Source organism: Ichthyophthirius multifiliis (assembly GCF_000220395.1).
Source record: "Ichthyophthirius multifiliis unplaced genomic scaffold scaff_1120509250890, whole genome shotgun sequence".
NCBI lineage: Eukaryota > Ciliophora > Oligohymenophorea > Hymenostomatida > Ichthyophthirius > Ichthyophthirius multifiliis.
In genome coordinates, this window is record NW_004086402.1 from 13,064 (window position 1) to 37,903 (window position 24,840).

The 24,840-nt window shown below is 17.6% G+C and overlaps 3 protein-coding genes across 3 annotated transcripts, besides 27 other annotated features; all 3 read left to right on the forward strand. All coding sequences in view use genetic code 6, as the record gives it.

The window, feature by feature from the left end:
• Positions 1–9: 9 nt before the first annotated feature.
• Positions 10–59: a microsatellite.
• Positions 60–584: 525 nt separating this feature from the next.
• IMG5_108280 (hypothetical protein) lies at positions 585–6,952 on the forward strand (the record flags this gene model as incomplete). The annotated part of the gene is made up of 13 exons (XM_004034925.1): positions 585–712; positions 768–921; positions 974–1,287; positions 1,332–1,415; positions 1,466–1,675; positions 1,733–1,907; positions 1,950–2,027; positions 2,067–2,166; positions 2,221–2,317; positions 2,371–2,411; positions 2,904–5,283; positions 6,690–6,752; positions 6,930–6,952. Exons 4-13 carry the CDS (start codon positions 1,349–1,351, stop codon positions 6,950–6,952), a joined length of 3,234 nt encoding a protein of 1,077 aa, XP_004034973.1. The 5' UTR covers positions 585–712; positions 768–921; positions 974–1,287; positions 1,332–1,348.
• Positions 6,953–7,461: 509 nt separating this feature from the next.
• Positions 7,462–7,547: a microsatellite.
• Positions 7,481–7,538: a microsatellite.
• Positions 7,548–7,732: 185 nt separating the features above from the next.
• Positions 7,733–7,778: a microsatellite.
• A 1,305-nt stretch (positions 7,779–9,083) lies between these two features.
• Positions 9,084–9,131: a microsatellite.
• Positions 9,091–9,123: a microsatellite.
• Positions 9,132–9,190: 59 nt separating the features above from the next.
• Positions 9,191–9,269: a microsatellite.
• A 406-nt stretch (positions 9,270–9,675) lies between these two features.
• Positions 9,676–9,705: a microsatellite.
• Positions 9,706–11,603: 1,898 nt separating this feature from the next.
• Positions 11,604–11,634: a microsatellite.
• A 197-nt stretch (positions 11,635–11,831) lies between these two features.
• Positions 11,832–11,872: a microsatellite.
• Positions 11,873–11,921: 49 nt separating this feature from the next.
• Positions 11,922–11,947: a microsatellite.
• A 73-nt stretch (positions 11,948–12,020) lies between these two features.
• Positions 12,021–12,063: a microsatellite.
• A 257-nt stretch (positions 12,064–12,320) lies between these two features.
• Positions 12,321–12,379: a microsatellite.
• Positions 12,380–12,437: 58 nt separating this feature from the next.
• Positions 12,438–12,467: a microsatellite.
• Positions 12,442–12,476: a microsatellite.
• Positions 12,477–13,166: 690 nt separating this feature from the next.
• Positions 13,167–13,193: a microsatellite.
• Positions 13,194–13,923: 730 nt separating this feature from the next.
• Positions 13,924–13,966: a microsatellite.
• Positions 13,939–13,988: a microsatellite.
• Positions 13,989–16,186: 2,198 nt separating this feature from the next.
• Positions 16,187–16,259: a microsatellite.
• A 41-nt stretch (positions 16,260–16,300) lies between these two features.
• Positions 16,301–16,342: a microsatellite.
• Positions 16,343–16,709: 367 nt separating this feature from the next.
• On the forward strand, positions 16,710–19,354 carry IMG5_108290 (starch branching enzyme 1, putative; the record flags this gene model as incomplete). Its single annotated transcript, XM_004034926.1, has 6 exons — positions 16,710–16,860; positions 16,911–18,289; positions 18,330–18,473; positions 18,546–18,764; positions 18,824–19,017; positions 19,255–19,354. 6 exons carry the CDS (start codon positions 16,710–16,712, stop codon positions 19,352–19,354), a joined length of 2,187 nt encoding a protein of 728 aa, XP_004034974.1.
• Positions 16,863–16,904: a microsatellite.
• Positions 16,864–16,904: a microsatellite.
• Positions 16,865–16,900: a microsatellite.
• Positions 18,496–18,531: a microsatellite.
• Positions 19,083–19,147: a microsatellite.
• Positions 19,087–19,125: a microsatellite.
• Positions 19,355–21,311: 1,957 nt separating the features above from the next.
• On the forward strand, positions 21,312–23,917 carry IMG5_108300 (hypothetical protein; the record flags this gene model as incomplete). Its single annotated transcript, XM_004034927.1, has 1 exon — positions 21,312–23,917. One exon carries the CDS (start codon positions 21,312–21,314, stop codon positions 23,799–23,801), a length of 2,490 nt encoding a protein of 829 aa, XP_004034975.1. The 3' UTR covers positions 23,802–23,917.
• A 276-nt stretch (positions 23,918–24,193) lies between these two features.
• Positions 24,194–24,251: a microsatellite.
• The last annotated feature ends 589 nt before the right edge of the window (positions 24,252–24,840 follow it).

Below are 24,840 nucleotides of genomic sequence, written 5' to 3' on the forward strand. Positions count from 1 at the left end.
GTAAATAATAAATTATTTTTAATATAAAAAAAATATTAAATTATAAATAAAAAAAATTAAAAAAAATATACAATTTTTGATTATCAACAAAAAAATATTTTTACATTTTAAGAATAGTATAAAACGCTAAATAAAAAGTCATATAATTATTTGATTATATTTATTATTTTCGAAAATAAAAAAAAAGTTTAAATAAATTTATTTAATTATAATTACTTACTTTTAGTTGTTATTATTATAACATAAAACCAAAACTTTATTTAACAAAAATTATCCTTATTTAAATAAATTATTTTATTATATATAAAAGTATTTAATATAAATATAATTTATATAAAATTAAAAAGGAACACAAAAAATCTTCTTTTTTACATAAATATGAACGTAAAAAAAAATTGAAAAAAAATAAAATATAAAAATAAATTAAATATTAATTTAAAATAAATAAATTATTGACAATAAAAATAAACCTAAATGTAAAAAAAAGAATAAAGAATATTATTATGGTTCAGAAACAATTTAAGATTATATGATAATGAAGCTTTATATAAAGCATATGAATCTAATCCAAAATTAATAATTCCAGTTTTTATATTTGATGATAGATATCTCGCCAAAACATGGAATTTTGGATTTTAGAGAACTTCAAAGTTTAGATTAAAATTTTAAATAGAAAGTGTATAAGATTTGAGAAATAAATTATTAAATTTAGGTATTTTAATTTTAGAAAATTTTCCATTTTTTTTATATTTAAAAAATAAAATAAGGAAGTAATTTAATAGTAAGAAAAGGTATAACTGAACAAGAAATACTAAAATTAGTTGATAGTTTTTAAATAAATTCTATATATTATTAAGATGAAATATGTTATGAAGAAAAATAAATAGAATAAAATCTTATTTAAAATTTACAAAAATTAGGGTATTATTATTTTTTTAATTTTATTAAAAAAAATGATATTCTTTATAACTAGAATTAAAGAATTTTAAAAGTTTTGGGGATAAACGTTAATACATAAAGATGATTTACCTTTTGATTGCAAAGATTTGCCGGACTTATATACCAATTTTAGAAAATAAGTTGAATAATAGTCTGAAATTAGAAAATGTTTTTAGGTTCCTGGAAATTTGCCTTCTATTCCTTAGGAATTACTTGATTAAATTGATTAAAGTATTTCTAATTATAATATTTTTTTATTTTTTTTAGAAGAAGGTTAAATACCGACTTTAAAATAACTTGAAATAGAAGACTTTGAATACGATTAAAGAGGAGTTTTATAATTTAAAGGTTAGATTAAAAAAAAAAAAAAAAAAAAAAAATTATTTACAAAGGTGGTGAAACTGAAGGTATGAATAGAGTTTAATAATATATATGGGAATAAGACCTTTTAAAAAATTATAAAAATACAAGAAATGGTATTTATATAAAAAACACTTAAAAATATTAAAAATAAATATAATTAAAGGTATGGTTGGAGCAGATTATTCAAGTAAATTTTCTATTTGGTTAGCGAATGGATGCATATCTCCAAGATATATATATTAAGAAGTTAAAAAATACGAAAAAGAAAGGATAAAGAACGATTCTACTTATTGGATAATATTTGAATTATTATGGAGAGACTATTTTAAATTTGTTGCAATAAAATATAAAAATAAACTATTTTATAAAAATGGTAAATAATAATTTTAAAAAAATAAAATTAAATAAAATAAAAAAATATATAAAAAAGGAATATAAGGATTAGATATTAATTGGAATCAAGAAATAAACTATTTTGAATTATGGAAAAATGGAAAAACTGGATATCCGCTTGTAGATGCAAATATGAGAGAGTTAAATTCTACAGGTTTTATGTCTAATAGAGGAAGATAAAATGTTGCTAGTTTTTTGAATAAAAATATGTGGTAAATACAATTTATATTAATTAAATTTAATTTAAACTAAAGGGTTGATTGGAGAATGGGTGCTGAATATTTCGAAAGTATATTATTAGATTATGATCCTGAATCTAATTATGGAAATTGGTAAAATATTTTTATTTATATAGTTTTATATATTCTAAGGTAATATTCAGCAGGTATAGGAAATGATGGTAGATAATTTAGAGTTTTTAATATTACGAAATAATCTAATGATTATGATCCGGAAGGAATTTATATTAAAGTATTTTTTCAATTTAAAAATAATTAAATTAATTTTATATACTTTTAAATTAAGCTTTGGATTCCAGAATTAAAAAATGTACCTAAAAATAAATTATTTGAACCTTGGAAACTTAATAAAGAAGAATAAAAAGAATATGGAGTAATAATTGGTATGTTTTATTAAGTATTATTGCTGATTTTATATCATTTTTTTATTATTAAGGAAAAGATTATCCAGAACCAATATTAGATTATTTTGAAACTGTAAATAAACATAAGAAAATTTATTTAAATGCAAAAATACTTTAATGAAATTTAATTTAAAAATATAAAATTGTAAATATATATATAATATTTTTTAAGAATTAAAAAAAAAAAAAAAAGTAAATCAATCAAGAATAAATTTTTTGTTAAATAATATTTTAAAATATAAATATTTATTATGATTTTTATACAAAAAAATATTATTTATATTAAAAGTACTTTAATTTAATTTAAAAATAAAAAAAATATTAAAGATATTTATATTAAATATTCAATAAAAATAATCTATAATTGTATATTAAAATTATTTATTTTTAATAAATTTTGAAATTATAAACTTATTAGTATATAAGTATAGTAATAGAACACTATTTTTAGTCATATAATTATATTTATATACAATTTAAATCAAATATATATAATAATAATTAATTATTTTATAATATATATATATATATATATATTATTTATAAAATCTTTCTATTATAAAAGATGTCTTGTTCATTTTCTGGAGAATTTAAAGCATTAGAAAAATCTTTTATAGATGAATTAAGTGAGCATTTGAGCCCAATTCCATTAGCATCAAATGCTTATATATATAAATACACACAAGGACATAAATTAATAGATTTACCTCGAGGGGGTTATATAATAAAGACATCAGTGGGAAACATATAATATGGAATTCCTCCTGAAACTATAAAAGATTCAATAACATTAAAATTAGATGTACCAACAAATTTTATTATTCCAAGCAAACGATTTGATATAATAGCAAATTTAAACGTTGCAGAATTTGAATTTCCAGCATATTATAATTATTTTATTCATAAAAAGAAAATAAATTTAATTTGCGATATCGAAACTAAAGAATGTATTAGAAATGCATTTTAAGAAACTCTTTGCGGTCCTATTTCTCATGAAAATTTAGCTGAAGATTTCTATTATACATATCCAGTTTCTGGATATCCGGATTTTAAAAAAGAACGAAAAATTTTATCAGGGGCTATTCATGATTCTTAATATGATAGTAATGTAGATTCTTTGCTAAGTTTTTAAGTTTTTGAAAATAATAAGATTATTTTAAAGGAAGATGATAATATAGTTGAGATTTAAAAATATAGAGAGTAAAATAGCAATTCTTTTTATTTTAAGTTTATTGATAATGGACAAACTGTTGCTAATATTTTAGATGAATTAGATGTTTTTTAAGGATTTAAAGTTAAAATTGCAGAAGAATTTTATAAAGTAGATGATGTATGTTAGGAATAAAAGTAATAGACTATATAATAATAGATAAATCCACAAATAAAAAAAATAACTGATATTGTTTAAAGTAGCTCATTAGAAAAAAGAGGAAGCAAATTTAATATTCCTATAAATATTGAAGCACGTAATACTTTTCGACCTCCTGATTTCGGAGTTACTGTGTTAGGAAATTCACATGGATTTGATCCTTGTGGACACACTACAGGATTTGTATTATGGATTTACGGGAAAGGAATAATGGTAGATCCTCCTCCTTTTTCAAATGATTACTTAAAAAATATGAATATTATGCCATAAACAATATCTGCAGTAATAATAACACATTGTCATGCTGATCATGATTCAGGTGCTTTTGAAAAAATCCTTCTTTAAAGCAAAATTGAAGTAATAACAACAAGAACAATAATGAATTCATTTGTAAGAAAATATTCTAATATAACAGCAATGAGTGAGGAAAAAATAAAAAAATTATTTGTATTTAGACCTGTAATAATAGGAAGTAGTATGAAAATAAATGGAGGATTATTTAACTTCTTTTATTCTTTTCATGTGATTCCTTGTATTGGGTTTGATGTTGAAGTAATGGGAAAAAGCATTTATTTTTCGGCTGATACTTTCTATGATCCTATTCGTCTTAAAAAATATTTTGAATGGGGATATTTATAAAAAGAAAGATATTCCTAATTAGCACTCATTAATTTTGATAAGTATGACCTTATTTTACATGAAGCTGGAGTTCCTCCTATTCATACTCCTTTAAGTTCATTTAAGCATCTTTCTTAATAAGCGAGAGAAAATCTTTATATACTACATATTGCAGAGAAGGATTTGAAGAATTAAGAAGGATTTAAAACAATGAAAGAAGGAATAGAGAATACCATAGTTATTTATTAGAGAAACACTAATTAATAAATTGATCATTTAAAAACTCTTGATTTAATATCTAATATAGATATTTTTAGTTCTTTAACAGTAAAGAATGTGCGTTATTTATTAGATTGTTTACAAATAGAAAAGTATGATAAAGGAGAACTTATATTTCCTGAAAATTCAACAGGAAATAAATTTTATGTTATAAAATCAGGATTAGTTAAATGCTTTTCTAAAAGTAATCAAAATTTTGAATCTTTTATTGGGCCAGGTGATTATTTTGGAGAAATAAGCTTAATTGATGAAATGAAACAAAGAAAAGCAAGTGCTAAAGCTGAAAAGAAGACTACTTTATTAAGTTTAGAAAGACATGATTTTTAGTTTTTATTCTCTGAAGGATCTAATATTTTAAATAAATTAAAAAAACTTACTTAAGCGAGGAAATAATTCGTTATTGTTTATGTTGAGAAAAATAATTTCCTTAATTCTCTAGATAAAAATTAAAAAGTATCATTGGAAGCTATTATTAAGGAAAAATAAGTTTAAAAAGATGAATGTATTTGGAAATAAGGATAAATTCCTAATTTAGTAGTTATTATTAAGAGTGGTAAACTTCTATTTATTAAGTAAGATAATTTGGCTAAAATATGTGATAGTGGTGAATTTATAGGGGAAAGTTTATGTATTATAAAAAAATAGCCTGCTGTAACTTCTTTAAAAGCAATTAAAGATAGTAATTTACTTTATATAGACGCATAAGATTGGATTAATTTTCTTAATAAAAATCCAGGTTTTAAATTAATAGTAGAAGAAAAATAATATTTTAAATGAATATTTTTTAACGAAAATAAAAATTATTAATATATATTATTCAAAAAATAAGATTTATATATTTTTAAAAAATAATACTTTTTTAAAAAATATATTAATTTGTTTTTATAAATTTATTTATTGTAAATAATCAAAATTAAATATATTTAAAAAATTTACATAGATGATATTTTAATTATTATAATTAGTTATTTAATTTAAATTGCAATTGCTTTGAAATTAGTAATCTAACTATTGTTTTTTTTTTTTGGAATATAAAAAATATTTTACAAACAGATTTTTTTTAAATTTTCTTTTATAATAGATTTACTTAAAAATAAAAAGTATATAAAAAGCTAATTATTAATAAATTAATTTTTTAAAATAAATAATAGTGCAATATAATTTATAAATATGATTAATATTTTATAAAAAAACAGAAAATATATTATAATTTTTTTAAAAAAATAATTATAAATAAATGTTTTTTTAAATATTAAAAAAAAAAAAAAAAAAATTTTTATTAAATATTATTTTTGATTTAATTTTATTTTCTATGTTTCATATATATATTATAAATATATATTTTTACTAAAAAAAAAATGTTTGTAAATTTAATATTCAATATACTATTTTTAAAAGAATAAAAATCCAAAAACCTAATTAAAAATATAAACTATAATTTAAAACAGTATATATTTTATTAATTTGAAATTTTGATATCTGATTTTCAACCTTTTGTATAAATAAACGTAGAAATAGTGTTTGAAGTCTTAAGAATAATATTGCCAATTTTTTTTTTTTATGTATATAGTAATTATATATGTGCAATATTTACATATGACTTATTGATTCATTAATTAGTATTTCCATTTTTCTTTTTTAATAAATACTAACTAAACTACAAAAAATAGTTTTTTTATAATTTGATAGTATATTTCCCTTCATGCGTTATATTTGCAAATTTGCAGGAAAAATAAGAGTTTTTCTTTGTTTTTTTGATTATTTTTTTACGTATAAATATTATTTTAAGAAGATATTTTTACTTGGAAAACTTTTTGTATTTAAATAAACTTTTTTAATTAGTTTTTATAAAACAAATTAGAGATGATAAATTAATAATCCAAAACGAATAAAAGATGATTTTTTTTATTCATAAAAAATTACAAAAATTAAAAGTTCTAAAAAAGTTAACATTTGATACTTTCCGTCTTCTTAATTTTTATGAAAAAAATAATATTTTGATTTTAAAATAGAAAAATTTAATAAACTCTTATAATATTTAAGTTGTTTCCGGATAAAAATTTAACATTTTATTCTATTTTTAAGTTTAGTCTAATCAAATAATAATTAATGATGAAGATCCTCTAGTATGTTCATGCTTAATTGAAGGTAACATTAATTTTTAAATTATATTTTATGTAATATATATAAATTAGATAATATTTGCAAAATATAAATAATAAATTGCTTGAATGGATTAGTATTAAAAGAAATAAATAAAGAAGGAGATTTAAAACTTTTCATAAAAAAAAAGATTAATATTTTTTATTTTTTTAAAATGAAAAGAACCTACTACTTTGTGTTTTTGATTGTTTTGATAAATAAAATAAAAATAAAATATAAAGTGAATCTGATAATAAATAATAAGATCAATTATTTTTTATATGTAAAAATAAATACACATTTCAAGAGTTTCAAGTGGTTAGACTAAATGAAAAAATTATTGTTATTTTGACTTAAAAATAATTATTATATTATGATTTGGATATTATGAAAGTTATACATAAGCAAGAAAGTATTATTTAAGGTTGTTTAATTTAAAAAATAGGAAAATTTGGTTAAAAAAACTACTGTGCGTTGTCTTTTTAAGGCATTTTTATTAAATTTTACGATGAAGATTTTAATGAAGTTAAATAAAATAAATTTATAGAAATTTAAAAAAATCAATTTATTTTAATATGATATAGTCTGTAAGAATTAAATAATTATTTTAAATTTGGAATAAATTTATTATTTTGATTATATTAACTTTATTTAAAAAAAATATTTCATCAATTTAGTAATTCTTTCTTGAAAAATTATTTTAATTTATAATTCTTAAATAATTAAAAATAAAATAAAAAATATATTAAATATTTTAAAAAAATATTATAATATTAAATAATTATTATAATAATATAAATATTTTAAAACATATAATATAATACTAAACTTGAATTATATACATTATTCATTTTTTTAAATATTAATTCTATAATAATATATTTTATTTTATACTTTGTATTTTAAATTTAATATTTTTGAAAATAAAAACTTTTAAATTAATATTTTTAATATATTCAAAATTACGTCTTTTTGATTTTAAAGATATATTTTTTTTAATTTATAAAAAATATCTTTTATAATTTATAAAAATATACAAAATTTTTCAATTAAAATTTTATTAATTTTTTTTTTAAATATAAGACATTTTTAAATAAAAAAACATTAAAAAGTGTATAATGTCTTATAATTATTTTTAATATGAAATATATAAATAGTAAAATATAATTTTCTAAACTCTAAAAAAAAAATAAAAAAAATAACATAGACCTTTGTTAAACATATCTATTAATTAAAACATAAAATTCTCTATGTTAATTAATTCAAAAAGGTTTTTAAAAGCATATCTTTAAATATGCTAATTTTCATCATGATCTAAATCCCATTCAATATACCATAAATCTTTTTTAAAACTCAAAGCATATTCCAGATGTACTTAAAATTTAAGAACTTTATCATCATTAAAAATATCAAACTTATCAACAGCCGTATCTGAAAAACCCATATATTCAAAAAAAAAAAGTTAAACTAAAAACGAAATCGCCATACCATACCTTTATTAATAAAGATGTGTTTACATTTTATCTGAATTCCCCTCAGATTAATTTTTTCGAATAAATTCTATACTTATTTATATTTTCTCATTTTCAACAATATGAAAAAGATGATTTTTTTTCTTTTTTCTAATTTAAGTATTTATCCTCCTAAAAACTAAAAAAGTATTTAAATCCAAAGTAAATTCCTAAAAAACGTTAATGCAAAATTTTTCTTTAATAAAATCTCTTAGTTTTACTACCCATTCCTTGCTTCACCATGTTCCTGCTCCATTTCCAGGAATTATTCTACTTTTCAAAGACTCAAAGATTTCTTCGTAGGCATGATTCCACTGCGATATATGTATGCCATTTTTTTTAATTTTTTCTTAAATGTTCCTTTATACATAGAATAAAAATGAATATTATTATTAATTTTTTAAATATTAATAAGCACAATATTTGAAACTTTTACAAAAAAAGTTTAGACATAATTAATTATCTGTAATATAAAAATTTATTTACAATAAAAATTCCTACAATTCATAATAATTAATATGTTGTCACAACAAAATCCAGTTTAGGCAAATCCTGTTTTAAATTAAGTTTAAGTTCAATATCTTTTTTTCATCAATTATGCTTTTTATGTATTCAGATATTAAGTTCTTAATTATTTAAAATATGGCGTAATTTTGATTTTCGAATTAAAATCAAAATCTTAAATTTTGTCTTTTAATATGTATAGTTTTAAGTTTATGTGTCTTAAAATAAAATAAATAGGAAGTCTTTAAAAGATAGTTAACTATGTTAACTATAGAAAAATATAATTGATGTTCATTATAATTAATATAACATTTATTATTTTCTTTTTCTTTTATTTAATTAATTTTTATTTTATATTAATTAACTTTTTTTAAGAATATTCAATATTCATTTTTTTTTGTTAGTCTTTGGTTTTTAATTTATTTAAATTATTAATATTTTTTAATTTTTCTATAATTATATGTATTATTATTTTTTATATTGTTATAATAATATATATATTGTTTTTATTTTAAAATTTATTTTGATTTTATCATTTTATTTCTTATGACTGAATAAAAAAATAAAATTTAATTTTTATAAATAAATAATAGTTTAATTATAAATAATCGAAAATATTAATAGTTTAGAGAAATAAAATATAATTATTAAAATAAATAAAATATGAAGAAATCATAAGAAATTATTTAAAAAATATTTATAAATAAATTTAATATAATATATTATAATTATATAGATATTAAGTATATTTGTTATATTATTTACATTTAATTAAAAATAAGTGATTTTTATATTTATATAAAAATCAAATGAAATATTATATAAAATTTTGATTTTTTTTATTAATTTTATAAACTTTAATTATTATTTTTATATGTAATTATTATAAAATAATTTAATCATATTTTATTACTTATATATATATATATATATATATATATATAAATAAAATTAATAAATTATATGCTAATTATTATTTTTAGACTATTTTAATCAATATAAATACAAATAATTAAAAATATTTTTTATTTTAAATAGTAAAATAAATAAAAAAATGTTAATATAAAAAAGTATAATTTATATAAATAAAATAGATAATACAATAAGTATTTTAAGTTAAGTAAGGAATTAACTAATTTAATATATTTCACAGATAAAGCAATATAAAGAAAATAAAGAAAAATCTGCTGAAAAGTAGTCTTCTACAATAGTTTAATAGCAAATGTAAAAAAAATACATATCTATATATTTTATAAAAAAAAAATATAGTTAAAAAACTATTGAATCATTATTAGATTTATTCAAATAAAAATTTAAAGAAATAGAAGATGAAAATTTATTTGAAATAAATTTAAGTATAAAGGAATCATTAAAATTATTATAAAGAAATGAGGAATATTTTAAATGCAAAAAAAATAAAATAAAATCAAGCTAATTAGACTTATATCAAAAAGCTGGCTAAACCGTAATATAAAGACAAAATATAGCATTATTTAAAAAATATGATTTTGAAAAAATAAATCAATATGGAGTTGCTTTTTTTGTTAAATAACAATAATAATAAACATACCAATAAAATTAGTAATAATAATAATCAAATTAAAATTAATAATTAAACATATATAGCCCTTTTAATAATTACAATAGAAAATTAAATAATTTAGATTATGATATTTAAGATATATAATGCTTTCCTATATTAAAAGATAATTAATATAATCTTACTTTCGCATATACTGAAGTTTTTAAAGAAATATCTTTATATTTAAAATATGTATAAACTAATTTAGAAATTTCTTAATTTATGGACTTATTTTTGACTGATAATGTCAGCGGAACTACGTATAAGAAAATTTTTTATTTTGAAAAAGTTTTTAATTCATAAACTCTATGTTATTCATGTTAAAATTATATGCTTTATATTTCTCCGTAAAGGGGATTTTTACCACCGACAATTTATTATAATAATAGATTTTATCATTAATAGTGTTTTATGGAAGGCGAAGAATTATGAGTTTAATTTGTATATTTATATTTTATTTTTTTAAGTATTTATATATTATATAAAATTATGTATATTCCTTGTTTACTACACATTTCATAAATAATTATATTAATATATATAATATTATAATATTTTTATTATTCTTCAATTTTAAACTATTTAATAATTAATTTTTAAATATTATTATTTAGTTAAATAATTAATCTAAATTAATTTTATAACAGTTGTAAATATTTCATATTATCAAAAACTCATATAAAAATATAAAATAAAAGTCTTTAAAACTAAAAAATGCATTAATTAAAATATAAATATATATAATATTAAAATTTGCAAAAAAATAAATTTTATGTATATTTAAAACAAAAAAGTTAAAGTTTAATAAAAAAAATAAAATAAAAATATTATATAACCGCATTAAAAACTAATCACTTATTATGTTAAGTTTAAATATTATTTTTTAATTTTGATGAAAAATATTTATAAATTTCTGTTTTTATAAGTATTAAATAATAAAATTAATTTCATTAATATTATATTAAAAAATTATAATATATTAAAATAATATGTAATTTATTATTTAGAATAAAAATAAATTAAAAGATATTAAAATTTTTTAAATTTTAAAAAGTATATCTATTATTATAATATTAAACATAAAAAAAATACATGAAAAATTAAATTAAGATAATAATAATTAAATTATTATTATTAATAAATATGCATTAATTATTTTAAAAAAAAACTAAATGTATTTTTTTTTTTATTTGAAACAATATTTCAATATAAATAAATAATAATATTAATTTAAAATAAGTGAAAAATAACATTAATTTATTTTTTAAATTATATTTTTTTTAAATTATATAAACTTTAAAAATTAAATATTTATTTATTAATATTTTTGTATATAATTTTAAAATAAGTTATTTACATGATTATATTTTTTTCTTCCTTTTATTTTTTGGCGCTTTTTTTATTTTTTTAAAATTAATTTTGTGGGAATTAATTTTTTTAAAAAAAAGGTAAGTAAAGGAATTCGAATATATTTTTTTTTAAATTTTGATTTTTTTAAATAAAATAGAATTTTTTATATAATTAAAATATATTGTATGCATATTAAAAATGTAATAAAAATATTTAAAAAATATATATAAAAAAACAAAAAAAACAAAAAAAACTAATTTCAAAGCCTACTTCTATTTTTTTATTTAAAAAAGAAAAAAAATTAAAATTAAAATACAATTTCATTTCTAAAATAAAAAAATAATTAAAATAAAAAATAATAATAATAAAATGAGCTTTTGTACATTACCTTTGCAACACTAATAACATTCTAAATGTATAAATATATTGTTAATTTATATTTATATAAAAAATAGAAATATAAGTATTTGAAGATTAAGAATATACTTTATAATCCAATAAAAACAAATATTAAGCAAATATTAATGAAAAAACTTACTTGAACACTACGAAAATAATATTACCATAAATTAAGAGTAATAAATATAAATATACTTAATTTTTTTATAGCTATTATAAAATTTATAATAAATATTTCTTTATTAAAAATATTTAAATATTTCTTTATAAAAATATTTTTAAATATTAATCGTTAATCTATAAAAAAAACACGCATATTTTAAAAATATAAATAAATATAAGCTTTAAAAAAAAATAAAAAAAAATAAAAAAAAAAACAAATAATTAATAACTTATAATTTATTAATAAAAATAATAAAAGTAACTATCCTTTATAAAATTGTGAAAAAAAGAAAATATAAAAATTGTGTTTTAACTTTTCAGAAATGGATAAAAGCAAAAATTAAAATCAACAATAATTTGATACAATAGCAATTACTCACAAAAACGACAATTAAAAAAATCTTTAAATAAAAGAAGAAATAAAGAAAGGTAATTTATTAATCCAAATATGTTAAACAGATGAAAACTTTCCACAACTATTTAATTAATAATATTTAGAAAAAAATATATAATACATATAATAAAAATAACTTTTATAGAAATAAAAAAGAAGAATTTTGCATTTAGATTAAATAAACAGTATATCTTTAGGAAAAAACAATAAATTGTATAATTTATTAGAAGATAATATTAGTAATTAAGATGATGAAAATAATAATAATGGGATTATAGAATACGAAAAAAATTTACTTCCTGCTTAAGTATAAAAAAAAAAAATAACATGTAAATGCAAAAAAAGTAAATGCTTAAAACTTTATTGCGATTGTTTTAATTCTTAAGGATTTTGTTCCGATGAATGTACATGTGATGACTGTTTAAATAAAGCTGAAAAAAAAGAAAGAGATGAAGCAATTTAATAATTAGTTTAAAGAAATCCTGATGCATTTAAGCCAAAAATATAATCATTATAAGTATTTTTTATTTTTTATTTTTTATTTTACTGTTTTAATAAAATAATTTAAAAATAGGATGAAAAAGATATTTATATTCATAATAGAGGATGTAATTGTAAAAAATCAGGATGTTAAAAAAAGTACTGTGAATGTTATAACAGAGGAGTAAAATGCAGTCTATATTGTAGATGTGATTTATGTACAAATAGAGAACCTTCATATTATTTAGAAAAAAGATAAAAAAAGATAATTAAGTAAGAAAATCCTGAAAAAAATATTATTGGATTAGAAAACTTTAATACTAATTTATAAATTTAAAACATATAAATGCATACTTCATTAAATTTTAACAATAATAACAGCTTTGGATATATAAATACTGAGGAAGAGAAAAATTGGGATAAAGGAGGATTTTTTAGTAATAATTTTTCCCTTAATTTTGGAAAATGTATTAAAAATATAAATTTAAAAAATAACTTTGTCGATGATGGTTAGCCTGATGTTGATATATTGATTTAAAATGGTTAAGTAAAGAGGTTTTAATGAAGGGGGAAAAAAAAAATATTTATTTTACAATCATAACTCATTTAATATATATATATATATATATATTGTAATATAAAAATTATTTATTTTTCCTTTTACTTTTCAAAATAGAACTATAATATGTAAAAATAAAATATATTTTATTTATTTAAGATTTTTAATTTATAATTAATTTTATTTTATTTCAATATTTATTATAATGTTTTTTATATAGAAATAATTATTATAAATTTATATTAATGAATTAATTTTATCTTTAATATAATTAATTTTTAATTTATTATATATTTAATATGCTTTGTTATTTGCTTATTAAATATTTATGATTTTTATAATTAAATTATAAAGAATATTTAATACATACAAATAACATTAGAATTATGTTTTTCATATATTTTAAATAATTACATATAACATAATTGTGTTTATTAAATTTTATATTTCTTTTAAATCCTCTATATAAATTTTATTAATTTTAATAAAAAAAAATGGTAATAGGCTGTTTATCAATTAAGTCAGATATATTTATAAAGCATATTAATAGAATTAACAATGAGAGAACGGAAAAAAGCCTGCAAATATGAATGTAAAATATGGATGATAATTTAAATTAAATTTTTATAATTTTTTTGTTAATTCCTAATAAATAAATATAACGAAAATGCATATTAGTATATTAATAAATTAAATATACATCGAGATTCTCGAAAATTGAATGAGAAAAATAAGTATAAATTAATAAAGATTATATATTATTAAATCTATTTATAGGAAAATATAGAAATAATAAGCTTTATATATAGTTAGTTTAATTGTATTAAAATATATATAAAATATTATAAATAAGTTAATTTTTATAATGCAAAACAAAATAATATAAATAGGTGCATATATTGAAGAAAGAAAAACAGTTCATAAATAAGCCAGAATATTAAAAGCATCAAAAATAATTAGTAAAGGTGCAACTCCAAAAAACGAATGGTATATCTTTAAAATAAGAAATTAAAATTCTTAAAACTTAGTAATTTTTTTTTTTTTTTAAATAATTAAAAAATAATAAGGATTATCCAAACATAAAAGATATCCCAATTTCACTAAGACTCTAAACTTTTCTACATAGTCAGTTAGCTATGTTAAGTCAATGAAATTTTCGATAAAATTATAGATGAAAGTTTTTTGCAGAAAGCATCATAATCAATTCAATAAACACTTCTGGCAGTCAATTATTAACATCAAATAATATTTTTAATAAAAAATTGAAAGCCGAAAACATATTATATAAAATTAAAAAACCTAGTAGATTTAGGAAATTTTATACCCTAACAATAAACTTACTTAAAAAATAGGAACTTCTTATTAGAAAAAAATAAGATAATAATAAACATCATATTTAGAGATGAAGGGTTATTTTATAATGCGAGTAATTTTTACTATTTTTAAATATATAAGTTATAAGCTTATTTTTATTTATATATATTACTTTTTAATGGACATAACGATGTTAATATAATCGATAATGTAATAATTATGAAATATAATTTTGATACTGAAGAACTAAATTAATTATATTTCAAAAGAGGCCAAAAATTTTATAAGAAAATTAATAGAAAATAAATTCTAAAAAAAAGATATTCAGCATTAGATGCTATGTTTTAAAACATACTTCGGTAAAAAAAAAAATATAAAATTAAATTATAAATCACCTTTATTAATTAATTATTTTAAAAATATGAAGAACTTTACAGTTTTATTAATAATTGAATATAATTTTTATATTTTATTTTTTTAGCAGAAAGAAATATTAATAAAAACAACATGGATATTTTTTATTAATAAGCCATCTTTAAAAAAAAAAAAAAAAATTAAAAGTTTTAAAATATATAGTTATGAATATATATAATAAATAATGAAGAGAAGATCTGATTTAAGGGTCGAAAAAATATTAAATTATGAATAAGAATAGAATAGTTAATGAAAAAAAAGTAAATAAAGTTATAATTAAAATATAAAAAAATAATTTTGGTTAAATTGAAGATATATAAATATTTTATTATATAATTTAAAATAAATTAAATTAATATATTAGAAATATGAATAATATTTATGGCTAAAATTAATATAAAAATATTTATAATGTAAAAATAAGATAAAAATGGCATTAATAAATTAAATAATTTAAAAGATTATTAATGTATTTTTAAATACTAAATAAATATATGTAATGCATTATTTTAATATTTATTAATATAAAATAAATATATATAAAAAAAAAAAAATTTAAAAATAAAAAGTAAAAAAATAGAAAATATTAATAATTATAATCATTAAAAAAAAAATATATATATATTAAAGATTTTATATAATTGGAAGAGTTAAAGAAAAGAGTATAATTATAATTGTTAAAAAAAAATAAAAATTAAAAATCATATTTCTATTTAAAAATTAAAAAAATTATATAAAAATAAATAAATAAAATAAAATTAAAAATAAATATATATTATATATATATAATATATTTATATAATTAATTTTATATATATTTATATTTAAATAAATAAATATATTTTTTTTCATTTTTCTTATTTAATTTCTTTTTTGTTTATAAAAATAATATTTAATATATAATATATATATATATATATAAAATATTTAAAACTTTATAATTATTTTAAATATATACAAAAATTTAAATATTAATATTTTTATATAATTTCATTATTTAATTTTTTTTTAATAAATTAATATATTATTTATTATCAGAAATATAATTAAAATATTTATAGAAAAAAATCTATTGTATAACTAAATATATATTTTATATTATATATAAACACTTACAAAATAATAATATTAATATATATACTTATATAATTAAATTAATTTTCATTATAAAAAAAAAATTAATCTTATAATGTATATTGATAGTAGCGATTCAGTTCGAAAATCCGGTTCAAGAGCTTTGCAAAGGAAAAAATCATCATTTTGTCCAAAGAACTAAAGTCTTAAACATGAATAAATGCCATAATATGTTGATGATTTTTAAGTATTTAAAGACGATCCTAATCTCTTATATTATAAGGATCATTTTGAGATACGTACAAGTGCTTTTTATAATTAATTATAGCATATTTAAAAAATAGAGAATAGTTTGGAAGATTTTGCGAAAGGTAAAAAAAAAAACAAAAAAAAACAAAAACAAAAACAAAACAAAGAATAGGATACTAAAAATAAGGATTCAATATCCTTGGAGATTATTTAATTTACAGAGAATGGGCTCCATGTGCTTAAGAAGTATATTTATGTGGAGATTTTAATAATTGGGATAAAAAACAATACCCTTTAACTCGCGATAATTTTGGAAACTGGGAAATCAAGCTTCCTTTAATAAATGATAGTCCAATAATACCTCACAACTCTAAGATTAAAATTCACATATTGAATGCTAAAAACCAATGGGTAGACCGAATTCCCGTTTGGTCTAGAAAATTAATGCAAAACGAAGAAACAAAAGGTTTTGATGCAGTTTTTTGGTGGCCATCTAAAAGTTATGTTTTCAGAAATCCAAAACCAGAACCTACCCGAGCTCTCAAAATTTACGAATGTCATATTGGAATGGCTGGCTAAGAACCGAGAGTTCACACATTTAACGAGTTTACAGAAAAAATACTTCCCAGAATTTAAAAATTAGGGTATAATACTATATAAATAATGGCAGTGGCTGAGCATGCTTATTATGGCTCATTTGGATATCATGTAACGAATTTATTCGCTATATCTTCTCGTTTTGGAACTCCAGAAGACTTTAAAATATTAGTAGATACTGCACATGGAATGGGAATTCATGTATTAATAGATTTAGTGCATTCTCATGCAAGCAAAAATGTGAATGATGGATTCAATGAATGGGATGGAACTGAGTTTTAATATTTCCATGATGGATAAAAAGGAAATCACACAGGATGGGACTCAAAAATTTACAATTATGGAAAATGGGAAGTTTTAAGACTTCTTTTATCAAATATTTCATGGTTTATGGAAGAATATGATGTAGATGGATTCAGATTTGATGGAGTTACTTCTATGCTTTATTCACATCATGGCTTAGGTAAAGGATTTACAGGAGGCTATCATGAATATTTTAATGAAAATGTAGAAATAGAAAGCTTAGTTTATCTTATGCTTGCAAACAAATTAATTCATTCGATTTATAAAGATGCTATTAGTATTGCTGAGGATGTTTCCGGATATCCCACTTTATGTAGAAGCATTTTAGAAGGAGGAATCGGGTTCGATTATAGATTATAAATGGCAGTCCCTGACAAATGGATTCAATTATTAAAAGAAAAAAGTGATGAAGAATGGAATATAAAAGATATGGTATGGACTCTTATTAATAGACGAAGCGATGAAAAGTGTATTGTTTATGCCGAAAGTCATGATTAGGCACTTGTGGGAGATAAGACTTTATCTATGTGGCTTTTTGATAAAGATATTTATGATAAAATGAGTACTACTATTCAAGAAACATTTGTTGTTAATAGAGGTATTGCTTTACATAAAATGATTAGATTAATTACTATTGCTTTAGGAGGAGAAGTATAGAATATATATTATTTTTTATAATATGATTTTATAGGGTTACCTTAATTTTATGGGAAATGAATTTGGACACCCTGAATGGATAGATTTTCCTAGAGAATAGAATGGATGGAGTTATAATTATTGTAGAAGATAATGGAATTTAGTTGATAATAGTTTATTAAGATATTAATATTTAAATGTTAATTATATTTATAGTTTAAATATATATATATATATATATATATATACATATATATTCTTATAAAAATAGAATTTTGATAAAGAAATGATTTTATTAGAATAAAAATTCTAATTTTTATTTTCTAAAAATAAATATATTTCTAGATAACATGAGGAAGATAAAGTTATAGTTTTTGAAAGAGATAATTTGCTTTTTGTTTTTAACTTCCATCCTACTAAATCATATGAAAAATATTTGATTGGAACTAGTCTAAGAGATGATCTTTTGATTATTTTAGACACCGATGATGTTTATTATTTTTTAATATATACTTAAATAAATTCAATAATATATATTTTTTAAAATAGCCACATTTCGGTGGACATGATAGAGTCAGAGCAGGGCATGATGTGCCTTTTAAATTAACTGGATAATGTGTTGATGGAAGGGATAATAGCATTTATCTATATATTCCTTCAAGATGTGCAATTGTTTTAAGTGATTAAAAAAGTGTTTTTGAATATTGTGACCAAAAAAAAAATTATTAAGTTGAGAAAGCTTGGTTATATATAATAATTATTATTATATATCTGAAATTTATTATTTTATCAAAAATAAAATATAATAAATATTTTAATATATATTTTTTTTAATATTCCATATTTTTTTTTTAATAATTTTTTTATTTTTTTCTAAAAATTTAATTAATTATAAATTTTAAAAACAAAAATTCAAATATAAATTTTTTCCTTTTATTTTTATTGTTTTCAAAAAAAGGAATTATTTAAAATTTACAAAGGAACAGAAGGAATTATAGATAATTCTAGCCAACTATTAAAGCAAAATTTAACTAGTTACAGATGTAATCCTTTAGAATTAAAAAATTAAATATTATATGATTTAATTTTTTCCCTTAAGATTTACTCCCCGTCTAAAATACACAAGCAAGGGATAATATTAGAAACACAACAAGTAAATACGCCAAGAAATAATCCTAAATAATAGCAAGTTAAGCAAGGCCAATAATTTGAAGCATAATAATTAATATCTTCTAAGATTTAAATAAATTAATCTTCTTATATATTGAAATTTTTCAACTCTAAAGGAAAATAAATTTCATATTAATTGCTATAACCATTTAAAGCTTTATTACCTATGGCTGTAAATTTAAAAGTGATTTTATTGTTTGATAAATCAACTTTTTTTGAAAGTTCAGAAGGTGAAAGATATATTTGGTTTTTAAATTTTTATTATTTTATTTATTATAATTATTATTATAAATAAGTAGCCATTATCAGTTTTTAAAAATTAACATAAATTTTCAACTTTTACTATTGTTTTATTATTTTATAATTTAAAATATAATTTATTCTTATTTTTATATAAAATTAAATAAGAAAATTTATATTTAAAAATTCAATAATAATTTTTTTTTTTAATTAAAATAGAATGTTTTCTTAATTTTTAAAAATAACAAATTTATTTAATGTGTTTTTTAAATAAATAAATAAAAAAAATTTAATCATAAAAAAATATTATATTGATATTAAAAAATTTAACAAAATATATTATAATTATCAATAAAAAAATAAATAAAAATACATATTGTTATTTACTTTTTAATTTTTAATATTTAATAAAAAAATTAATAACAAACAATTTAATCAAAAATATTACTTCAAATCGCATTTTCATAATAGCATAATTCTCAAAAAAAAAAAGCATTAAATATTCTCCTTACAAATAAAATAATGAAAAATAAAATTAATTTGAATTATATAAACAGATAGATTTATAAATTAATGGAATAAATTTAATAAAAGCAAGAGTCAAATTAAATACACTTAAAATATTCATTATTTTTACAAAGCATTATATAATAAAAAAAAGCAAGTTTAATATTTTTAAGGAAAATTTAAAAAATAATTTTATGAAAAAACTAGAAATATCTAAGAATAACATAAATTATAAAGTTAATGTTTAGATATGAAAACAGAAAAACAAAAAAATTAAAAAAACTATTTTTGAAAAAAATAAAATAATAAATATATAAAAAACTTTAATTAAATGGCATTTTATGAAAACAAAATCAAGAAATAACTGTTTTCTTTTGAAAAAAAGGAATAAAATATATATATATTATAACAATACCATATTACTGATATTTATAAAAGATATTAGAATAAAATAAAATTTTGAGCATTTAAATAATTTAAAAAAAAAAAAATCTGTTTTTGAAAAATATTTTATTAAAATTTATTTAGGTATCTAAATAAAAATAAAAAAAAGTTTTATAGTTTAATAAAAACAATTTTTAAGTGATTATAAATTCGAATAATCAAATATATTTTAATAATATAAAGAGAGATAAAATATATTTATATCTTTTAGGATTAATATATAATTTATTTATAAATAAAAAATTAATATATTTATACTATATTGTTTGTTCAAAATAGCTACTGTATTAAATTAGTATATTTATATTTTTTTATTATAAATAAATTTAGTATAAGTAAATAAAAACTAAATAAAATAATGTTTAGTAAATTTATAATAAAGATGTTATTTATTTTAGTGTTATGAATAAAAAAATAAATTTTAAATAGACAAAGATAAAAATATTTCAAAAATTAAAACCAATAATCATATAATCAAAATAAATAAAAATATTAAATAAATAAATTAATCATAATATAATTATGAACTAATATATAAATTGTATAAATAAAATAATAAAATTAATGAAAAATAAGAAATAATAGTTAAATAATATCAAAATAAATAAAAAAAAATATAAAATAATATCATATATATATTTCTATTAAAAATATTTAATAAAAAAAAATTAAAAAAATGTCTTGCATATATTTACCTATATCTTTAGCTAATTAATCTATATTAGAAGAACTAAGTTTAACTTCATTTGTACTAGAAACATCAGTCGTTCCAAAAGAAAATAACGACATAGTAATAGATTTACCTAGAGGAGGTTAAATAATTAGAACTTCAGTTGGAAACATATAATACGGGATACCTCCTGAGACTATAAAAGATTCAATAACTATGAAATTAGAAGTACCAAAATATTTTATTATACCAAATAAAAGATTTGATAAAGTTTCAAATTTAAATGTTGCTGAGTTCGAATTTCCGGCCTATTATAATTTTTTTATTCATAAAAATACAATAAACTTAATATGCGATTCAGAAACAAAAGAATGTATTAGAAGAGCTTTTTAAGAAACATTATGTGGGCCTTCTTCGTATGAAAATTTAGTTGAAGATTTCTATTACACATATCCAGTTTCAGGATATCCAGATTTCAAAAAAGAAAGAAAAATTTTATCTGGAGCTATTCAAAATCCTTCATTAGATTCAAATCCAGATACGATTTTGTGTTTTTCAGTTTTTTAAGAAAATCAAATAGTTATAGTTAAAGATAATAATACATTAATTATTTAAAGAATTCTAAATAAAAATTAACTTTGCTTTTCCTATAAATTTATTGATAATGGTAAAGAAATTGCTATTATAAATGATCGTGTTGAAATGACTGTCTAAGAAAATAAGTTCACTCCATAGGATTTGGATGTTCTAGACGATCTTTTAAATATTATTGATTCCAAATAATAATAATCACGATAATAATAATAACATTGCCCTGTAATATCTAGTCCAAAAAATCCATAATTAAATCGTATTAAATGTGATGGAAGAAATTTCATTAAAAAAGGTTCTTAATTCAAGATTCCTCATACTTTTCTTTCCGAAGGATTTACTCCTCCAGACTTTGGGATTTCAGTTATAGGCAATTCACATGGATTCGATCCTTGTGGACATACTACAGGAATAATAATTTGGTTATATGGAAGAGGAATAATGGTAGATCCACCACCATACACAAATGATTATTTAAAAGAAATGAATGTATCGCCTTAATTAATACAAGCAATAATAATAACACATTGTCATGCTGATCATGATTCAGGTGCTTTTGAAAAAATCCTTCTTTAAAGTAAGATTGAATTAATAACAACAAGAACAATAATGAATTCATTTGTAAGAAAATATTCTAATATAACAGCAATGAGTGAGGAAGAAATAAAAAAATTATTTGTATTTAGACCTGTAATAATAGGAAGTAGAATGAAAATAAATGGAGGATTATTTAATTTTTTTTATTCTTTTCATGTAATTCCTTGTATTGGGTTTGATATTGAAGTAATGGGAAAAAGCGTTTATTTTTCAGCTGATACTTTCTATGATCCTATTCGTCTTAAAAAATATTTTGAATGGGGATATTTATAAAAAGAAAGGTATACTTCTTTGGTTGAAATTGATTGGGATAAATACGATATTATTTTGCATGAAGCTGGAGTTCCTCCAATTCATACCCCATAAAGTTCTTTCCTTCATTTTTCAGAAAAAGCTAAGAAAAATCTTTATTTATTACATATAGCGGTAAAAGATGTTAAATATAATGAAGGATTTAAAAGGCTAGAAGAAGGACTTGAAAATACTATAGTGCTTTATGAAAATAACACAAACTAGAAAATAATCCATATCAGGAATTTAGATTTGATATCAAACATAGATATATTCAGCACTTTAACAGTTAAAAACGTTCGCTATTTACTAGATTGTTTAGAAGTTGAATAATACGAAAAAGGAGATTTAATATTTCCAGAAAACTCAACTGGAAATAAATTCTTTATCGTATAAAGTGGACTTGTGAAGATTTTTTGTTTCGAAAATTAAAATTTTGAGTCTTTTATAGGGCCAGGAGATTATTTTGGAGAAATTAGTTTAATTGATGAAATGAAATAAAGAAAAGCAAGTGCAAAAGCTGAAAAAAAAACAATACTATTAAGTTTGGAAAGACATGATTTTTAATTTTTGTTTGGTGAAGAAAATAATATTTTGAAAAAATTAAAAGAGTTGACGAAAGCTAGAAAGTAGTTTGTTATAGTCTATTTGGAAAAAAATAATTATTTTAATTCTTTGGATAAAAATTAAAAGGTAGTCTTGGAGGCTATTCTTAAAGAATAAAAAATAAGTAAAGGCACATGCGTATGGAAATAAGGTCAAGTCCCTGAGTCTGTTGTTATTGTCAAAGATGGATCATTAGCATATTTTAAATAAAACCTTAAAGGTAAAATTGTTAGATAAGGAGAATTTATAGGTGAAACTATGGCAATTATTAATAAAGTACCTGTTTAATCTTCATTAAAAGCTTTATAAGATACTACTATTTTATATATTATTAGTTAGGATTGGATTGAGTTTTTAGATAAAAATCCTGGAGTTAAGTTATAGATTGAATCAAAAGTTTATTTTAGATGATTTATTTTTATACTATTTTATCCATTTAAATAATTTAATAATAAACTTTTTTATAGTTTTTTTATTTATTTTTAAAAAAGACAAAATGTAAATTTTTAATAAATGTAAGTATATTCGTTCTCTAAAAGCAAGGAAATTTAATCCAAATTTTGTGTTGTGTTAATTTTTTGATATATTAATATTATAATATTATTAACAAAAAACAAAATTGATATTTATATTTTAATTTTTAATGTTTATTAAATATTTTAGTTAATTTTTCTATATAGGTAATAGAAAAACGCTATTTATTTAATAATTTTCATTTATTATGAAAATTTCTTTAAGCTACTTTCTACACCTTTAAAACATTAGAAAAAAATATTTTTAAAGGCTCTAGAGCAGCTTTTTAGTTTTTTTATTTTATAATTATTATCGTTTTTTATTTTATTTTATTTTTTAATTTTTTTTGTTAATTAAATATATATATTCTATTCTATAAAATGACAATATAATAATTTTATATCTTTTTAATTTTATATCAATTATTATTTATAAAAATTATTTTTATTTAAAAACTTAATCCAATTATTAAGCTTCAATAATAAGGGATACTATTATTTTTTATAACTTTTAAGGAGGTCTAAACAATTATCTTACTTAATATACAGAATATTGCCACTTTTAATAATAACTAATATTTTATAAATTTGTCTCTATTTCCAAATACATTCATAATTTTAAACCCATTTTTCTTTAATAATATCTTCCAATAATACTTTTTGATTTTTATATAGACTAATGAGTAAATTATTTTTTTTAACATATAAAATATTGACTTATTTTTACTTTATTTAAATTCATCAATTAAATTTATTTATCCAAAATAATAACCTAGAAAATAAAAAGAATAATTATTTCCTTCTTTATATTTCTCAATTATCATCACTTTCTTTAACAACTTTACTATTTTCAAAAAATTAAAAGTTTAATAAAGTGTCTATATTATTATCATATTATGATTGATTATAAATAGCTCCTGATACAAAGTTTCTTTCGT